The sequence below is a fragment of the Podarcis cretensis genome (genome assembly GCF_951804945.1).
Source record: "Podarcis cretensis genome assembly, chromosome: 6".
NCBI classification, from domain to species: Eukaryota; Metazoa; Chordata; class Lepidosauria; order Squamata; family Lacertidae; genus Podarcis; species Podarcis cretensis.
Window position 1 is genome coordinate 32611766 of NC_137175.1, and position 14221 is coordinate 32625986.

The 14221-nt window shown below is 39.9% G+C and overlaps 1 protein-coding gene across 9 annotated transcripts in view; it reads right to left on the bottom strand.

Annotated features, from left to right (window-relative positions):
- Positions 1–14221, bottom strand: part of CEP250 (centrosomal protein 250) — a 138703-nt gene that overhangs the window by 24434 nt on the left and 100048 nt on the right. For all 9 annotated transcript variants that reach the window (XM_079978707.1, XM_079978705.1, XM_079978706.1 and 6 more), the window contains 11 exons: positions 13508–13564; positions 10974–11056; positions 10668–10833; positions 9931–10037; positions 9531–9788; positions 8728–8824; positions 7953–8051; positions 7191–7343; positions 4126–4304; positions 3440–3622; positions 2925–3069 (listed from right to left, as the gene is read on the bottom strand). In XM_079978707.1, the coding sequence (XP_079834833.1) occupies positions 2925–3069; positions 3440–3622; positions 4126–4304; positions 7191–7343; positions 7953–8051; positions 8728–8824; positions 9531–9788; positions 9931–10037; positions 10668–10833; positions 10974–11056; positions 13508–13564 (1527 nt within the window). The remainder of the gene's footprint in view (positions 1–2924; positions 3070–3439; positions 3623–4125; positions 4305–7190; positions 7344–7952; positions 8052–8727; positions 8825–9530; positions 9789–9930; positions 10038–10667; positions 10834–10973; positions 11057–13507; positions 13565–14221) is intronic.

Genomic DNA, 14221 nt, shown 5'->3' on the forward strand with positions numbered 1-14221 from the left:
CAGTAATCCAAGTTTATGCACCAACTACTGGTGCTGAAGAAACTGAAATGGACCAATTCTATGAAGACTTACAACACCTTATAGAAGTGACACCAAAGAAGGATGTTCTTCTCATTATAGGGGATTGGAATGCTAAAGTAGGGAGTCAAGAGATAAAAGGAACAACTGGCAAGTTTGGCCTTGGAGATCAAAACGAAGCAGGGCAAAGGCTAATAGAGTTCTGTCAAGAGAACAAGCTGGTCATCACAAACACGCTTTTCCAACAACACAAGAGACGACTCTACACATGGACATCACCAGATGGGCAGCATCGAAATCAGATTGATTATATTCTCTGCAGCCAAAGATGGAGAAGCTCTATACAGTCAGCAAAAACAAGACCTGGAGCTGACTGTGGCTCAGATCATCAGCTTCTTATAGCAAAATTCAAGCTTAAACTGAAGAAAGTAGGAAAAACCACTGGGCCGGTAAGATACAATCTAAGTCAAATCCCTTATGAATACACAGTGGAAGTCAGGAACAGGTTTAAGGATTTAGATTTGGTGGACAGAGTGCCTGAAGAACTATGGATGGAGGCTCGTAACATTATACAGGAGGCAGCAACGAAAACCATCCCAATGAAAAGGAAATGCAAGAAAGCAAAGTGGCTGTCCAATGAGGCCTTACAAATAGCGGGGGAGAGAAGGCAAGCAAAATGCAAGGGAGATCGTGAAACATACAGGAAATTGAATGCAGATTTCCAAAGAATAGCAAGGAGAGACAAGAAGACCTTCTTAAACAAGCAATGCAAAGAAATAGAGGAAAGCAATAGAATGGGAAGAACCAGAGATCTGTTCAAGAAAATTGGAGATATGAAAGGAACATTTCGTACAAAGATTTCCATAATAAAGGACAAAAGTGGAAAGGACCTAACAGACGCAGAAGACATCAAGAAGAGGTGGCAAGAATACACAGAGGAATTATACCAGAAAGAAACGGATGTCTCATATACCCCAGGTAGTGTGGTTGCTGACCTTGAGCCAGACATCCTGGAGAGTGAAGTCAAATGGGCCTTAGAAAGCACTGCAAATAACAAGGCCAGTGGAAGTGATGGTATTCCAGCTGAACTATTTAAAATTTTAAAAGATGATGCTGTTAAGGTGCTACACTCAATATGCCAGCAAGTTTGGAAAACTCAGCAGTGGCCAGAAGATTGGAGAAGATCAGTCTACATCCCAATCCCAAAGAAGGGCAGTGCCAAAGAATGCTCCAACTATCGCACAATTGCACTAATTTCTCACGCTAGCAAGGTTATGCTTAAAATTCTACAAGGAAGGCTCAAGCAGTATGTGGACCGAGAACTCCCAGAAGTGCAAGCTGGATTTAGAAGAGGCAGAGGAACCAGAGACCAAATTGCAAACATGCGCTGGATTATGGAGAAAGCTGGAGAGTTCCAGAAAGACATTTACTTCTGCTTCATTGACTATGCAAAAGCCTTTGACTGTGTCGACCACAGCAAACTATGGCAAGTTCTTAAAGAAATGGGAGTGCCTGATCACCTCATCTGTCTCCTGAGAAATCTCTATGTGGGACAAGAAGCTACAGTTAGAACTGGATATGGAACAACTGACTGGTTCAAAATTGGGAAAGGAGTACGACAAGGCTGCATTTTGTCTCCCTGCTTATTTAACTTATATGCAGAATTAATCATGCGAAAGGCTGGGCTGGATGAATCCCTAGCCGGAATTAAGATTGCCGGAAGAAATATCAACAACCTCAGATATGCAGATGACACAACCTTGATGGCAGAAAGTGAGGAGGAATTAAAGAACCTTTTATTGAGGGTGAAAGAGGAGAGTGCAAAATATGGTCTGAAGCTCAACATCAAAAAAACGAAGATCATGGCTACTGGTCCCATCACCTCCTGGCAAATAGAAGGGGAAGAAATGGAGGCAGTGAGAGATTTTACTTTCTTGGGCTCCATGATCACTGCAGATGGTGACAGCAGCCACGAAATTAAAAGACGCCTGCTTCTTGGGAGAAGGGCAATGACAGGCCTAGACAGCATCTTGAGAAGTAGAGACATCACCTTGCCAACAAAGGTCCGTATAGTTAAAGCTATGGTTTTCCCAGTAGTGATGTATGGAAGTGAGAGCTGGACCATAAAGAAGGCTGATCGCCGAAGAATTGATGCTTTTGAATTATGGTGCTGGAGGAGACTCTTGAGAGTCCCATGGACTGCAAGAAGATCAAACCTCTCCATTCTGAAGGAAATCAGCCCTGAGTGCTCACTGGAAGGACAGATTGTGAAGCTGAGGCTCCAGGACTTTGGCCACCTCATGAGAAGAGAAGACTCCCTGGAGAAGACCCTGATGTTGGGAAAGATGGAGGGCACAAGGAGAAGGGGGCGACAGAGGACGAGATGGTTGGATAGTGTTTTCGAGGTTACCAGCATGAGTCTGACCAAGCTGCGGGGGGCAGTGGAGGACAGGAGTGCCTGGCGTTCTCTGGTCCATGGGGTCACGAAGAGTTGGACACGACTAAACAACAACAACAAGTTATAAAGAATTGCCCCAGATGCATATATTTAAGCCATATAGCCAATATACCGTACATGCACTAATGTCAAATGCTGCTACAATGTTGTTTCTCCATAACTGTCCTTCACAGGCTTTACTAAACCATGGGGAAAGAGATGGGAGCATGTGGTGGCCAGGAAACATGGAAATTTGCTGTGGGAACTGGATTTGCAGCTCAGCCTCTTGCCCAGAACAGGACAATACCAGAATTTTGATATTTTTTTTGTAAACTCTACTGTTATGCTCACTGACCACCACTTTACAGCAGTTTAATGAACATGCCAGTGTCTGTCTACAGTGAGTGTAGTTTCCTGTTTAAATTCAAGAGTGTGTTTGGCTATTACTAGGAAAAGAAAATAACTGTACCTGCTCCAGCGCTGTAGCAAGTTCATGTTTTTCTTGTTTCACCAGTTCTCCATCAAGGTGAGATTTTTCCAGTGCTTCTTTCATGGCTACCAACTCACTCTTTAACAATGAATGCTTTCCTTCAAGAGCATTTCGGTCTTCCTGACTGAATGAACACATACACTTATTTGTTTTAAGTAGTGAAGTACATGAGAGCTCCAATGTTTAACCGGGGCTGCAAATTTCATTTTCTACCATAAAAGTCCTCACACAGCACCATATATATTTTTTTGCAAATTTCACAAATGCTATCCAGAGGGGCTCATTTTTAAAAGTGAAATTGGCAGAGCCCATACTCAGTCCTGACAAGAGGGTGAAGAAAATGCAAAGCTTCCAAATTTACACAACCTTCATAAAATGGAGAAGGATTGTTGTAAGAACTGGGTTTGTGAACAGCTCTTGCCAGCTTCTCTTTTTCCTGTATTTCCCTAGCAACAAACTTACTGCCCTTTGGGGGAAAAAGACAAAAGGCTCACATATATTCTCTCTCCCGCAGCATCCTTTCCAATTGATGCTGCTGTTCCTCTTTTTGGCCATCCACCATGTCTCCTTTCAGCTGTAGCTCAGTATTGCTTCGGCGCAAGTGCTGGACTTCCTGTTCCAAGACTTCCAGCTGTTGCTGTAATTCTATCTTGGATTTATCCAGGGTGACATGGTCACTGAGAAGAAAAAATCTCCAGTTAGAGAAAAACAAAAAACAGAGATACACTGCAAAGTTTCATTGCACTTGTTTAGCTACTACTGACTGAGCATCCTCCTTTTCCTATCTGGGCTACTGGAGAATACAGGGAAATGAGGACACCATCACATCTGAAAGGCAGAGTGACTTCTTGAGTACTGTCTCTCTCCAACCTGTGGATGCAAACTGCCCCAGGCAAACTTTGAAGAGCCCAGACCACACATGAAGGTTTATTCACAATTTAAGTAGGTGCTTCAAATCCAGAAAGATATTGGGCTGCATCCAGCTAACTGCTACTCAGAGTAGATCCATTGGAAAAGCCACTTTCGTCCATTAATTACAATGGGTCTACTCTGAGTAGGACTAGCACTGGAGACAACCTACTGACTTGACAAGAGGAAAGCACACTGCAAGCCAAGAGAAGCATATGGATCTATTTTACAATACAAGCCTTTAAAGATGGGGAAACATTACATGTCTGACCTGCGGTAAGTCTCCACCATGGACTGCAGATGCTGAAGTTGGCTAATGAGTGTGTCTTGCTCTCCTTCTAGCTGCTCAAGTTTTTGTCTTAGGAACTTACAGTGGTCTTTCTGCTGCTCTTGTTGCTTCTCCAGGGAGCTGACAGAATTTTGACTAGACAAGAGTTGCTGTCTCAGGTGCTGCAGAAGAAGGCAAAATATAATGATTAGGGGGAAAGTGACAGACTGAAGGGGTATTATATACAGACAGAGGTGGTTAAGCATTAGTCCTCAGAGAAGCAGCAGCTGAAGACTGAAGGAATGTTATGTACAGGCAGAGAAAGTTGTAAGGTTGAGGTCACCATAAACAGAATTATGGTGACAGCAGTAGTTCCAGCTGCATGGAAAGACACATTCATTACCCAGATCCCAAACCAAGAAAGTGACTTAACAAAGACTAAATTTTACAGACCAATTTCATTATTGAACTGTGATTATAAACTATTTGCTACAATCTTGGCTAGTAGATTGAAAAGGACACTGAGTCAGTTCACAGAGACCACACCGACAAATGAAAGACAATATAAGAAATGAAATCAATTTACCTGGAAGTAAGAAATGAAAAACAGGCTGCCCTAATCTTTCTAGATGTGGAGAAAGCTTTTGACAATATTTCATGGTCATTTGTGATTAAGGTTCTAGAGAAAATGTAAATAGGTAATTCTTTCCTAGCAGGGAATTAAAGCAATCTATACTGATCAATCTGCAAATATATTAGTAAACGATATTTTTTCAGATAAATGCAAACTAGAAAAAGAAACGAGACAAGGCTGTCCCCTATTTCCACTGTTGTTTATTATGACACTAGAAATATTGCTTCAGAATGTAAGGAGAAATAGGGAAATTAAAAGTATTGAGGTGGGATGTGGAGACTGTAAATTAAGGGCATTTGCTGATGATGTGGAGTTGACACAAGAACAACCTTTGGAGAGTGTTCCCAAAACGTTAGAAGAAATTAAAAGGTTTGGAGAAGTGGTGGGTTTCAAGATAAACCCATATAAAACCAAAAAGTTGGTCAAAAACATGGATGATCAGTCGATAATTTTTTTAGAAAGGATGTCTGGTTTAAAAATAAGCAAAAAAATTAAGTGTTTGGAAATTTGGCCGACAAATTCCCAAATTCAACCTATTTGAAAATAATTATATTTAATTGTGGAAAGGGGTTAAGAAAGAGCTGGAGATAGGGAAAGTTTCATTCTCCCCCATGTTAGGTAGAATTTCAGCCATTAAAATGAATATATTCCCTAGGATCCTGTTTTTATTCTGATCTAATCTTACTGTAAATAATCCAAGCTGCTTCAAAGAATGGAAAAAAGATATTTCTAAATTCATACGGCAGGAGAAAAAGCCAAGAATTAAACAAAAAATTCTGATAGATGCAAAAGAAAGAGGAAGCTTTGCCCTGCCAGACGTGCAACTGTATTATGAGGCAACTTGTTTGAGTTGGTTAAAAGAATGGATTGTATTGGGCAATGCAGACATTTTAGATTTAGTAGGCCATGATTTAGAATTTAGCTGGCATGCATGTCTTTGGTATGGGAAGGCTAAAATTTATAAGAATTTCATGAACCACATTCTTAGAAAGAATCTGTATAGAGTCTGAGAGAAATACAAAAATCTGCTGGAAATAAAAAACCCTTTATGGCTAACTCCCATCGAAGCAATTATAATTAAGAGAATTAATATGGATAGACAATGGGCGACTTACAGGGAACTGCTGAATTTTACAGGGAGGAAACCCAAACTGAAACAAATGGAAAACTTAACCAAGTTACGGATTGGCTACAATATCAACAGACACACAATATGTTTAAATTAGATTAAAAGAATGGATTTCTGGACCAAAGCTCACAATTTGAAAAAGAACTTTTACAAAATAAGGGTAAACTTCTGTCTAAAATGTGTAATTTTTATTAGAATGGGAAACAAAAGACGAGCTTATTAAAATTTCAATGACACAATGGGCAATAGATATAGGACACAATATAGATTTCAACCTCTGGGAGAAACTTTGGAGAAATGATCTGAAATTTATTGCATGTTACTCACTAAAAGAGAATTATTTATAAATGATCCATAGATAGTGTTTAACTCCAGATAGGTTGGCTAAGATCAGATATGTACTGGAAGTATAAAGAAGCGGAGGGAACCTTTTCTCATATGCGGTGGACACGTAAAAAGGTAAAAAGTTTGTTGGGAAATGTTTATAATGAGTTGAAAAAAATGTTTAAAATTATTCCCCCCCCCCAAAAAAAAAAACCAGAGTCCTTTTTATTGGGAATAACCCAGACAGAAATTGTAAGGTGTCATAAAAGGTTATTTATGTATGCAACAACTGTGGCCCATGTTTTGTTAGCCCAAAAATGATAACTGAGCAAGATCCCAACAAAAAAGGATTGGCAACTTAAGTTGATTGAATATGCAGAATTTGCAGATTTAACACATAGAGTAAGAGAGCAAGAAGAACATACATTTAAATAAGAGTAGAAAACATTTATTGAATAAATGGAAAATAACTGTACACAGCTGGCATCATTAAGATAAATTCAACAGTGTGAATAATATTTGATTGATGTAAAGGAAGAAATCTGAATGGTTATAGTAAAATATGCAGGAATGTATGACATGTAAAATGAACCATGGAAGGAGAAGAGGGAAATCAATGGGTATTTTAAAGTTTGCAAAATGCTTATTTTGAAATGTAAAACTGAAAACTTAATTAAAATTATAATAAAAAAATAAAGAAGAGAAAGTCGTAAGATTGGACATAAGCAGAATGCTCATGGGGAAAAGGAATGATTAGAAAAGTGGAAAGAACAAATCACCAATGCAAGACCTGTCTGGGAAAGAAATGACTGTCAAAACCAGCTTGAGGGAACTAGGAATACTTACTAGCAGGAAGAGGAAGAGGCTGAAATTTATAAGGCAGAGCATCAAAGGCAGAGAAAAGTGCTATACGAGGTGTGGAGTTTTACTACTGGTGATGTGAAAGTCTTACTGGCAAGGGAACCTCTGAAGTTCTCTCACCTGCACTTCATTGCTTCTCCTAGTCAGCACCTCACGCACCAGCAGGACAGCCCTCTCTGGGTCACCAGGGTTCAACTGCAAGAAGCTACAAGGCTCAGCATAGTTCTCATCCTGTGGGGTGCCAATCGTTGCATCACTCTCATTGATTACTGCCTGAAATCCAAGACCAACGTTACTTTCTCAGTTCTGTACAATCAAAACACTGCACCTCGCTACCTGTTTGTCTTTCACTTCTGCTGGAAAATAGTGATCCACTGCATTTTCAAGGATGGGAAATTATGATGATGGGGCAGAATACAACCCAGCAAAATGGCGGCAGCAAAATCTAGGATAACATAATCAGCCAAGGAAAATCAACTTTTAATAAAATAATAAATAATAAATAATAAGTAATAAGTAATATGTAATAAATAATAAATAATAAATAATAAATAATAAATAATAAATAATAAATAATAAATAATAAATAATAAATAATAAATAATAAATAATAAATAATAAATAATAAATAATATCAGGGCTTAATTTGTGTCAGGCCTTACCAGCACTTAGCCCTCACAAAAGTTTAAAATCAGTGTTTTTAAACACTGAAATACATGAACAAATGGAAGTGCCCCGAGCAGGTGCAAAATATGTAAGACCTGTGTTTAAAATTTAGATCATATGTTTATACCACATCTGCTTTCATTAATTTTGTTTTTAAATACAGACATGGGACATTCTACAGAAGCAACCATGAAGACAGATTCCAGTTAGGTCTACCTCAGTTATTTCTTTTATCACATGCTGAAGGGAAAGTATCTCTTCATGTGTATTATTGCTCAGTGATTGTTCATATTCTTTCCGCAAGCGATCAGCCTCCTAGAAAAATAATAAGGTAAATTAAGAGGGAGCTACTGCCCACCTAGCAGTTCGAAAGCATGTCAAAGTGCAAGTAGATAAATAGGTACCACTCCAGCAGGAAGGTAAACAGCGTTTCCATGCACTGCTCTGGTTTGCCAGAAGCAGCTTAGACATGCTGGCCACATGACCCGGAAGCTGTACGCCGGCTCCCTCGGCCAGTAAAGCGAGATGAGCACCGCAACCCCAGAGTCATCCGCGACTGCACCTAATGGTCAGGGGTCCCTTTACCTTTACCCCTTCTTCCAGAGGTGCAATTCCATCAGACATAGCCCATATTTTAGAGCACAGGTTTAAGAAGAGTACTGAATGACAGCATCATATCAGTGGAGTGTCTCCAAATGCCTGCTACGTCACTAACCAGAACTAAGATGCCAAAGAAAATATGTAAAAAAAAGTCTGTCTATAGGCAAGTCCAGAAGAAAGAAGCAAAGCAGATTTCCTCAGAAACTTCAGATAACCTTTTTCCAGTTGTTGCATTCTATACTATAGAATCACTTGAGAATTGCAACCCTTCACAACAACTAGTTCTTAGACACCTCTATTCTAAGTGCTGACAGTGCTAAGTGCTGACAGGACAAAAGAACGTTTCTCCACAACAGCCACTGGATTATTTTTCAAACAGTTGCTAACATACCAGAATCTCCACGGTGTCTCTGAGAGTCTTCATTGACATTTCCTTCTCCTCGTTCTGTTTTTGAGATTGTTCAAGCAAAGCAGTCAACTCTATCACCCTTGGAAAAAGAAGAGAAGCATTTACAACACTAGGCTTTTCACTAACACATTAGCACAGAGGTTGCCAACCTTGCACCTGTAGGGTCTTCACTGGTGGCCCTAGGCAGGGCCCACAGATTTTGAGCTTTCATTTTTAAAAAAAATGTAAATCTCCAGCCACCTTAGGAAAAAAGTTATGAAGCAAATTGTGCAGTGACACATACTCCTATCCAACTTCACATGCCCAAAGTTGCAGACACCAAACCACTTAGTCTATACTTCACAACTCATTTCACATCAACTACACTAGCTTAAAATATAGCCTTTGTCTTTTTTATCCTCTTCCTCACCCCCAGCTTAAGAATCACCACCCCCAGCTCAAGAATCACCGGTCAATATTTTTTTAAGAGACAAAACCACACTGGGTTGAATCCCTTCTCTGGATCAGCGACTGATCTCTGAGATTCTAGTACAGTGGTACCTTGGTTGTCGAACTCAATCCGTTCCGGGAGTCTGTTGAACTCCCGGAACCATTCGAAAACCAAGGTGTAGCTTCCAATTAGCTGCAGGAGCTTCTAGGTGGCCACTTTAAGAGAATACTAGATTCAATAGGCCTTTGGTCTGATTCAGCAGCACTGTTATGTTATTATGTCCCATCTGACTCTTTAAAAAATCTACAGTAAATGAGGACAGCAGCTAGTGGGGCCTTTTAAGGAGGTACTTTACCTGTTATGAAGATCCTCCTTTGCTAATTCTCCTTTGACATGCAAACTCACAATTGCTTGTGCTTGCTGGTATATTTCCTTTTCCATATCCAACTTCTTGGGCCTGATATGAAGTTGCTGCTGTTGGGCCTGTCCCCTCAGGGTAAGTTTTTCAAAACCATTAGTATCCAAGAGCTGTGTGCCTGAACTTAAGTGTAAGCAACTGACAAGTATACAACCAGAAAGTCTTGCTTGCTCAGCCTTTAGTTCAGACAGATCCCTGAAACAGAAACAAATAATACTGTACTGGGCAAAAAAAATTAAATTACAGATTTAAAGACATGAAAAGCTAGAGTCAGTTTTAGGGTCAGCTACTTTAGCTCAGCAAATGATTTCACATTCAACTGACAGAAAAACCTCACCTGTCAGTTGCTGTCTTCATTTCCACAAAATAACGGTGCAAGGTCACTACTTGCCGCCATATGCCAAAGAGACGATCATGTTCAGTCCGCATATAACTCTCAAAGAACTATATATGTAAAGACAACAGCAAGTCACAGCTTTATTTTCCCAGCCTAAAACAAAAACTGCTTTCCTTCAAAAATGCATATTTAATTATTGCCAGCAGCATTCAGAATCATGTTAAAGACTTTCAGAACCGACAAAACTGAGTCTCTTTAAACTGTTAAAAAATACATTTCTCTGAAATTTGAAAAAGCTTTTATTATATTGTTTAGGACTGACCAATTATTGAGAAGTCTGGAAAGAAGTCAAATGGTTGAGAAATACTTTTCTAACCTTAGAATGCATGGATCGTATAGGATAATCTCATAATACACAGCATTTTCCACATCAATAAAAGATGTTCAGATCTATATTGAATACAGGAGTTGTTTTTTCTTCACGATACTACCTCTGAAAATCATTCACTGGGAACTGCATGTCGGTATAACATACAGTATATGAAACAATTTCCACAGTGTCTTGACTTCTAGAACAATGTACATCTGTACGCACCCTGAATTAATATTCTACTGTTTTCTTAATCCCAGCCAATGCCTGCCAAACCAGAAATGAGTATTTGTGCCTAGAATATAAGGTTAATCAATAAGGAAATCAACCTTCCGTACCCAGTATCTTATTAGTGACACATTCCTACCTCCCGCTCTTTATGCCATTCGCTCTCCTTGTGCTCTAGCTCATCTCTGGCCCTTGTCCAGTCAGCTATCAGCTTGCTGACATCCTCTCGGAGAGCCCCATTCACCTCATTGGCTTTGTCCAAGTGCTCACGGAGCAAGTTGTTCACCCCAGCCAAATTCTCACATCTGAAGCACAGGAGAATGGCAATGGATTAGCAAATCTCTATTGTAAAGGTCCCAATAAGATGAAATGATGGTGCTGCAGCTGTTGCACAGCTTTCCCCCCAAAACCAGCTAAGATAAAGCTTCTGCAAAAGCTCACTCACCTCTGCTGCTCTTCTTCCAACTGGATCAGTGCTTTCTCTAGACTACGGTCCTCTTTACGATCCCACTGGTGTGGATGGGACCCCTTTGCGAAAAAGGCAGACAATTTAATCTAAACAACATCCATATTAAGTCTATTCCCTCACTTCAGGATCTCCTTGTTAACGTCCCATGAATCAATAAGCCAGTGAACAGCTGAGATGAGCACAACTTGAAGTGCATTTGTTTGCATTTTTAGGGTCTTTCTTGCTTAATGAAAGATGCTTAAGGGCCAAACAAGACACAGTGTCATTCACAACTTTAGTCCTTGTGTGGCTTATTTTTGAAAATAACTGGAGAAAATTGAACTATAATCACTTGGCCCCACTATTATCCCAGTGAGAATCCACCCCTCCACACACACCTGCTGTTCATAATAGAAGACTAGTCAAAGCTATGTCATAATTTGATTTCCTTGCTAGTTTCCATGTAAATAAGCATGCCCATTGTTTGGGACATTACAGCATATATTGAACTATGCTAATTTCTTTTAACAGTGATCACAAAAGGGAAGTAGAACACTACAAGGAAAAATAGCAAGGACAAGGGCACCAATTTCGGACTTCCGGGTTAGCGCGATCCGAGTAATGGCGGATTCCCTCCGAGCTCCGGAGGGAATCGGCTCCATTGCAAACGGGTCTCACCGCGACGGCGACGCGGGGACCCTTAGAAACCGCAGGCGCGGAAGCCTGCGGACCTGGTGACTCGGCGGGCACCTAAAGCGCCCCCCCGACCCACGAAGAGCCTTTTTAAAGGCTGCGGAGAGGGTACGGGGAGTGGCGTGGTGCTGTGAGTAGACCGCTACTGCAGTGGAGCGAAGCCGCGAGCCATGGCCGGAGACCGCTGACTTTCTTCCCTGAAATTTGGACTCTAATTAATCCGTGAGTAGATTGGAATTTGGACTCTAAAAAGCTTATCCTTGAATTCGGCACGATCGGGGGATGTGCTAAAGGGAAGTCCGTACCCCCCTTGCCTACAGAAAATTTAAAGCAAAGATCGGAGAACTAAGGTGGAGAGTTCTTTCCTTGGTGTTCTGTAAAAGATAAGATTTACATGAATTTGGCAGAAGAAGATGTGTGCTGGAGAGTAAGAGTGATTTTTTAGAAGTTTTTGTTTGAACCCCCCCAGACCCGGGGGTGTCCTTTTATGTGAGCTGGAGAATAAGGAACGAGAAGTTTGACAGCTGTCAAAGGAGCTGTCAAACGGGCAGCGAAAGTGAAAAACTCTATTATTTAACACTTTTTGGACTTAATTTGTTACATTCGAACTAAAGTGGTTGGAAACAAAGTAGGGAAATAACAAAGTAAAGGACTATTGGAAAAGATTACTAAGTAACTAGAATCCCCCTAGGGGAAACATTGAAACATTGCAATGGCTGCAGATGGAAAACTACAGGCAGAGCTAGAAAGAATGTTTTTTCTTGTGGGAAAACTGGAGGAGCAGACTATGGTCATGAGTAAACAACTCATAACCTTGAACTCTAAAATAAATGACTCTGCTGAAGGTACAATGGATTTGACTGGGGAAAAATCTGCGGCTGAATCAGAAGAGATAACTTTGGAACAGGGGGAGAGCGAGCAAGGGCTAGTACAGATGGAGACTACCAACCACAAGCCTTCATTGCTAGAATACAAAGAAGAAGACCCTTGGATTACAAATCTGCGAAAGATGCGAAAGAGGAGGGAGGAAGCCCCTGGAACATCTGGAACACCTGATTTTAAAAGATATAAGAAATATGACCGGGGCTTCCTATTTGAGTATGGACTGGTTGATCTTCTGCAGCAGCTGGTGTCAAGTACTTTGGATGGAAGAAATTTTGATGAGACTGAGCTGAAATTTCCCCGAAACCTGAGGACCAATGAGGAGGGTTACCAACAAGATCGGCAAAGAGAGACTGATAAGGACTTAAAGGCCTCAGATGTGAGGAACCCAGGCTAAAAACTGTTGTTATGGATGGGGGGACATTTGGAAGGGACAGAAACCGGGGCGGGGGGGGGGGAAAGAGAACTTGTTTTTAAATCTTTATGACTTTTGTGTTTGACTATTATGACCTATTTTTAAGATTAAAGGGAAATTCGTGGAAGGAACTCGAGACGACCTTAGAAAAGGTTTTAATGTTTTATAAGAAAATTGGATAAGTAAAATCTGGCCAAGTAAATGGTCTTTTTTATATATAAAAAAAAAACATATATATATAGATATAGTAATAATATGTAATGGATGAGAGATTTGAATTTGCTGAGTTAATGTAATTGAACTAGGATGTATGAAGGGGGGGTGGGGGGAGGTCAAGAACTGGGGTTAGGAAAGTAAGGTTATGAAATTTTATACGTGTTGTCTTTGTCTTTGTGTGTGTATGTTTGTCTTTATAAAATGTGAAAATTTAATAAAAATATTATAAAAAAAAAAAAGACAAGGGCACCAATTTCTCCAACAAACACTTTGTTACCAATAGCAAAACCACAAAAAAATGGTACTCACATACTTTGAAACTTACCCTATTTGCTTCCAGACGCATTTCTAACTCCTTGCACCAATTACGATATTGCAGCACCTGCAATAAAACAGGAAAAGTTGGTATATTATTATTACCTCTTAGAGTGTGTATGCAGCAACACCCTTCATGAAATTCTAAGAGTTTGAGTTTGTTCCAAGTTGTTTAGGGATGATTTTGTGCATTGCACATACATACATACAAAAATACATACATACATACATACATACATACATACATATGTAATGGCTATGAATAGTTTTCTTTTAAAACCAGGCTTAAACACAGTGTATATTCAATATTCAATATTCTTAAAATAAATGGGAAAGAATAAATTTTTAAGCAAGCATTTCAAGAATATTTTCTGCGAAATATACAGCAATACAGTACTGCCATTTATATCAAATGGCAAATTAGCTGGTTATTGATGCATCAGCTTAACTTCCAGCAAGCACAGCAGAGTGCCTTTGAAGTAGTACAATGGTGCTAATATTTACCAGTTGGCACAGCAGCTCATTGCTTTGGGGAGGCGGGGGGTACAGGTTTTCAGAAAGACAGAAAAACGGGGGATATCGCAAGTTTAGAACTGAGCAATTTGCCAAGTCAGGAAAAAGGTTCTATGCCCAAAATGTATATTTAGAAGAACAGAAGGAAATTTGTTTTCAAGCAAGCACTTTATTCTTAATGTACCCTTCTTCCTTTTTTTTAAATAAAATT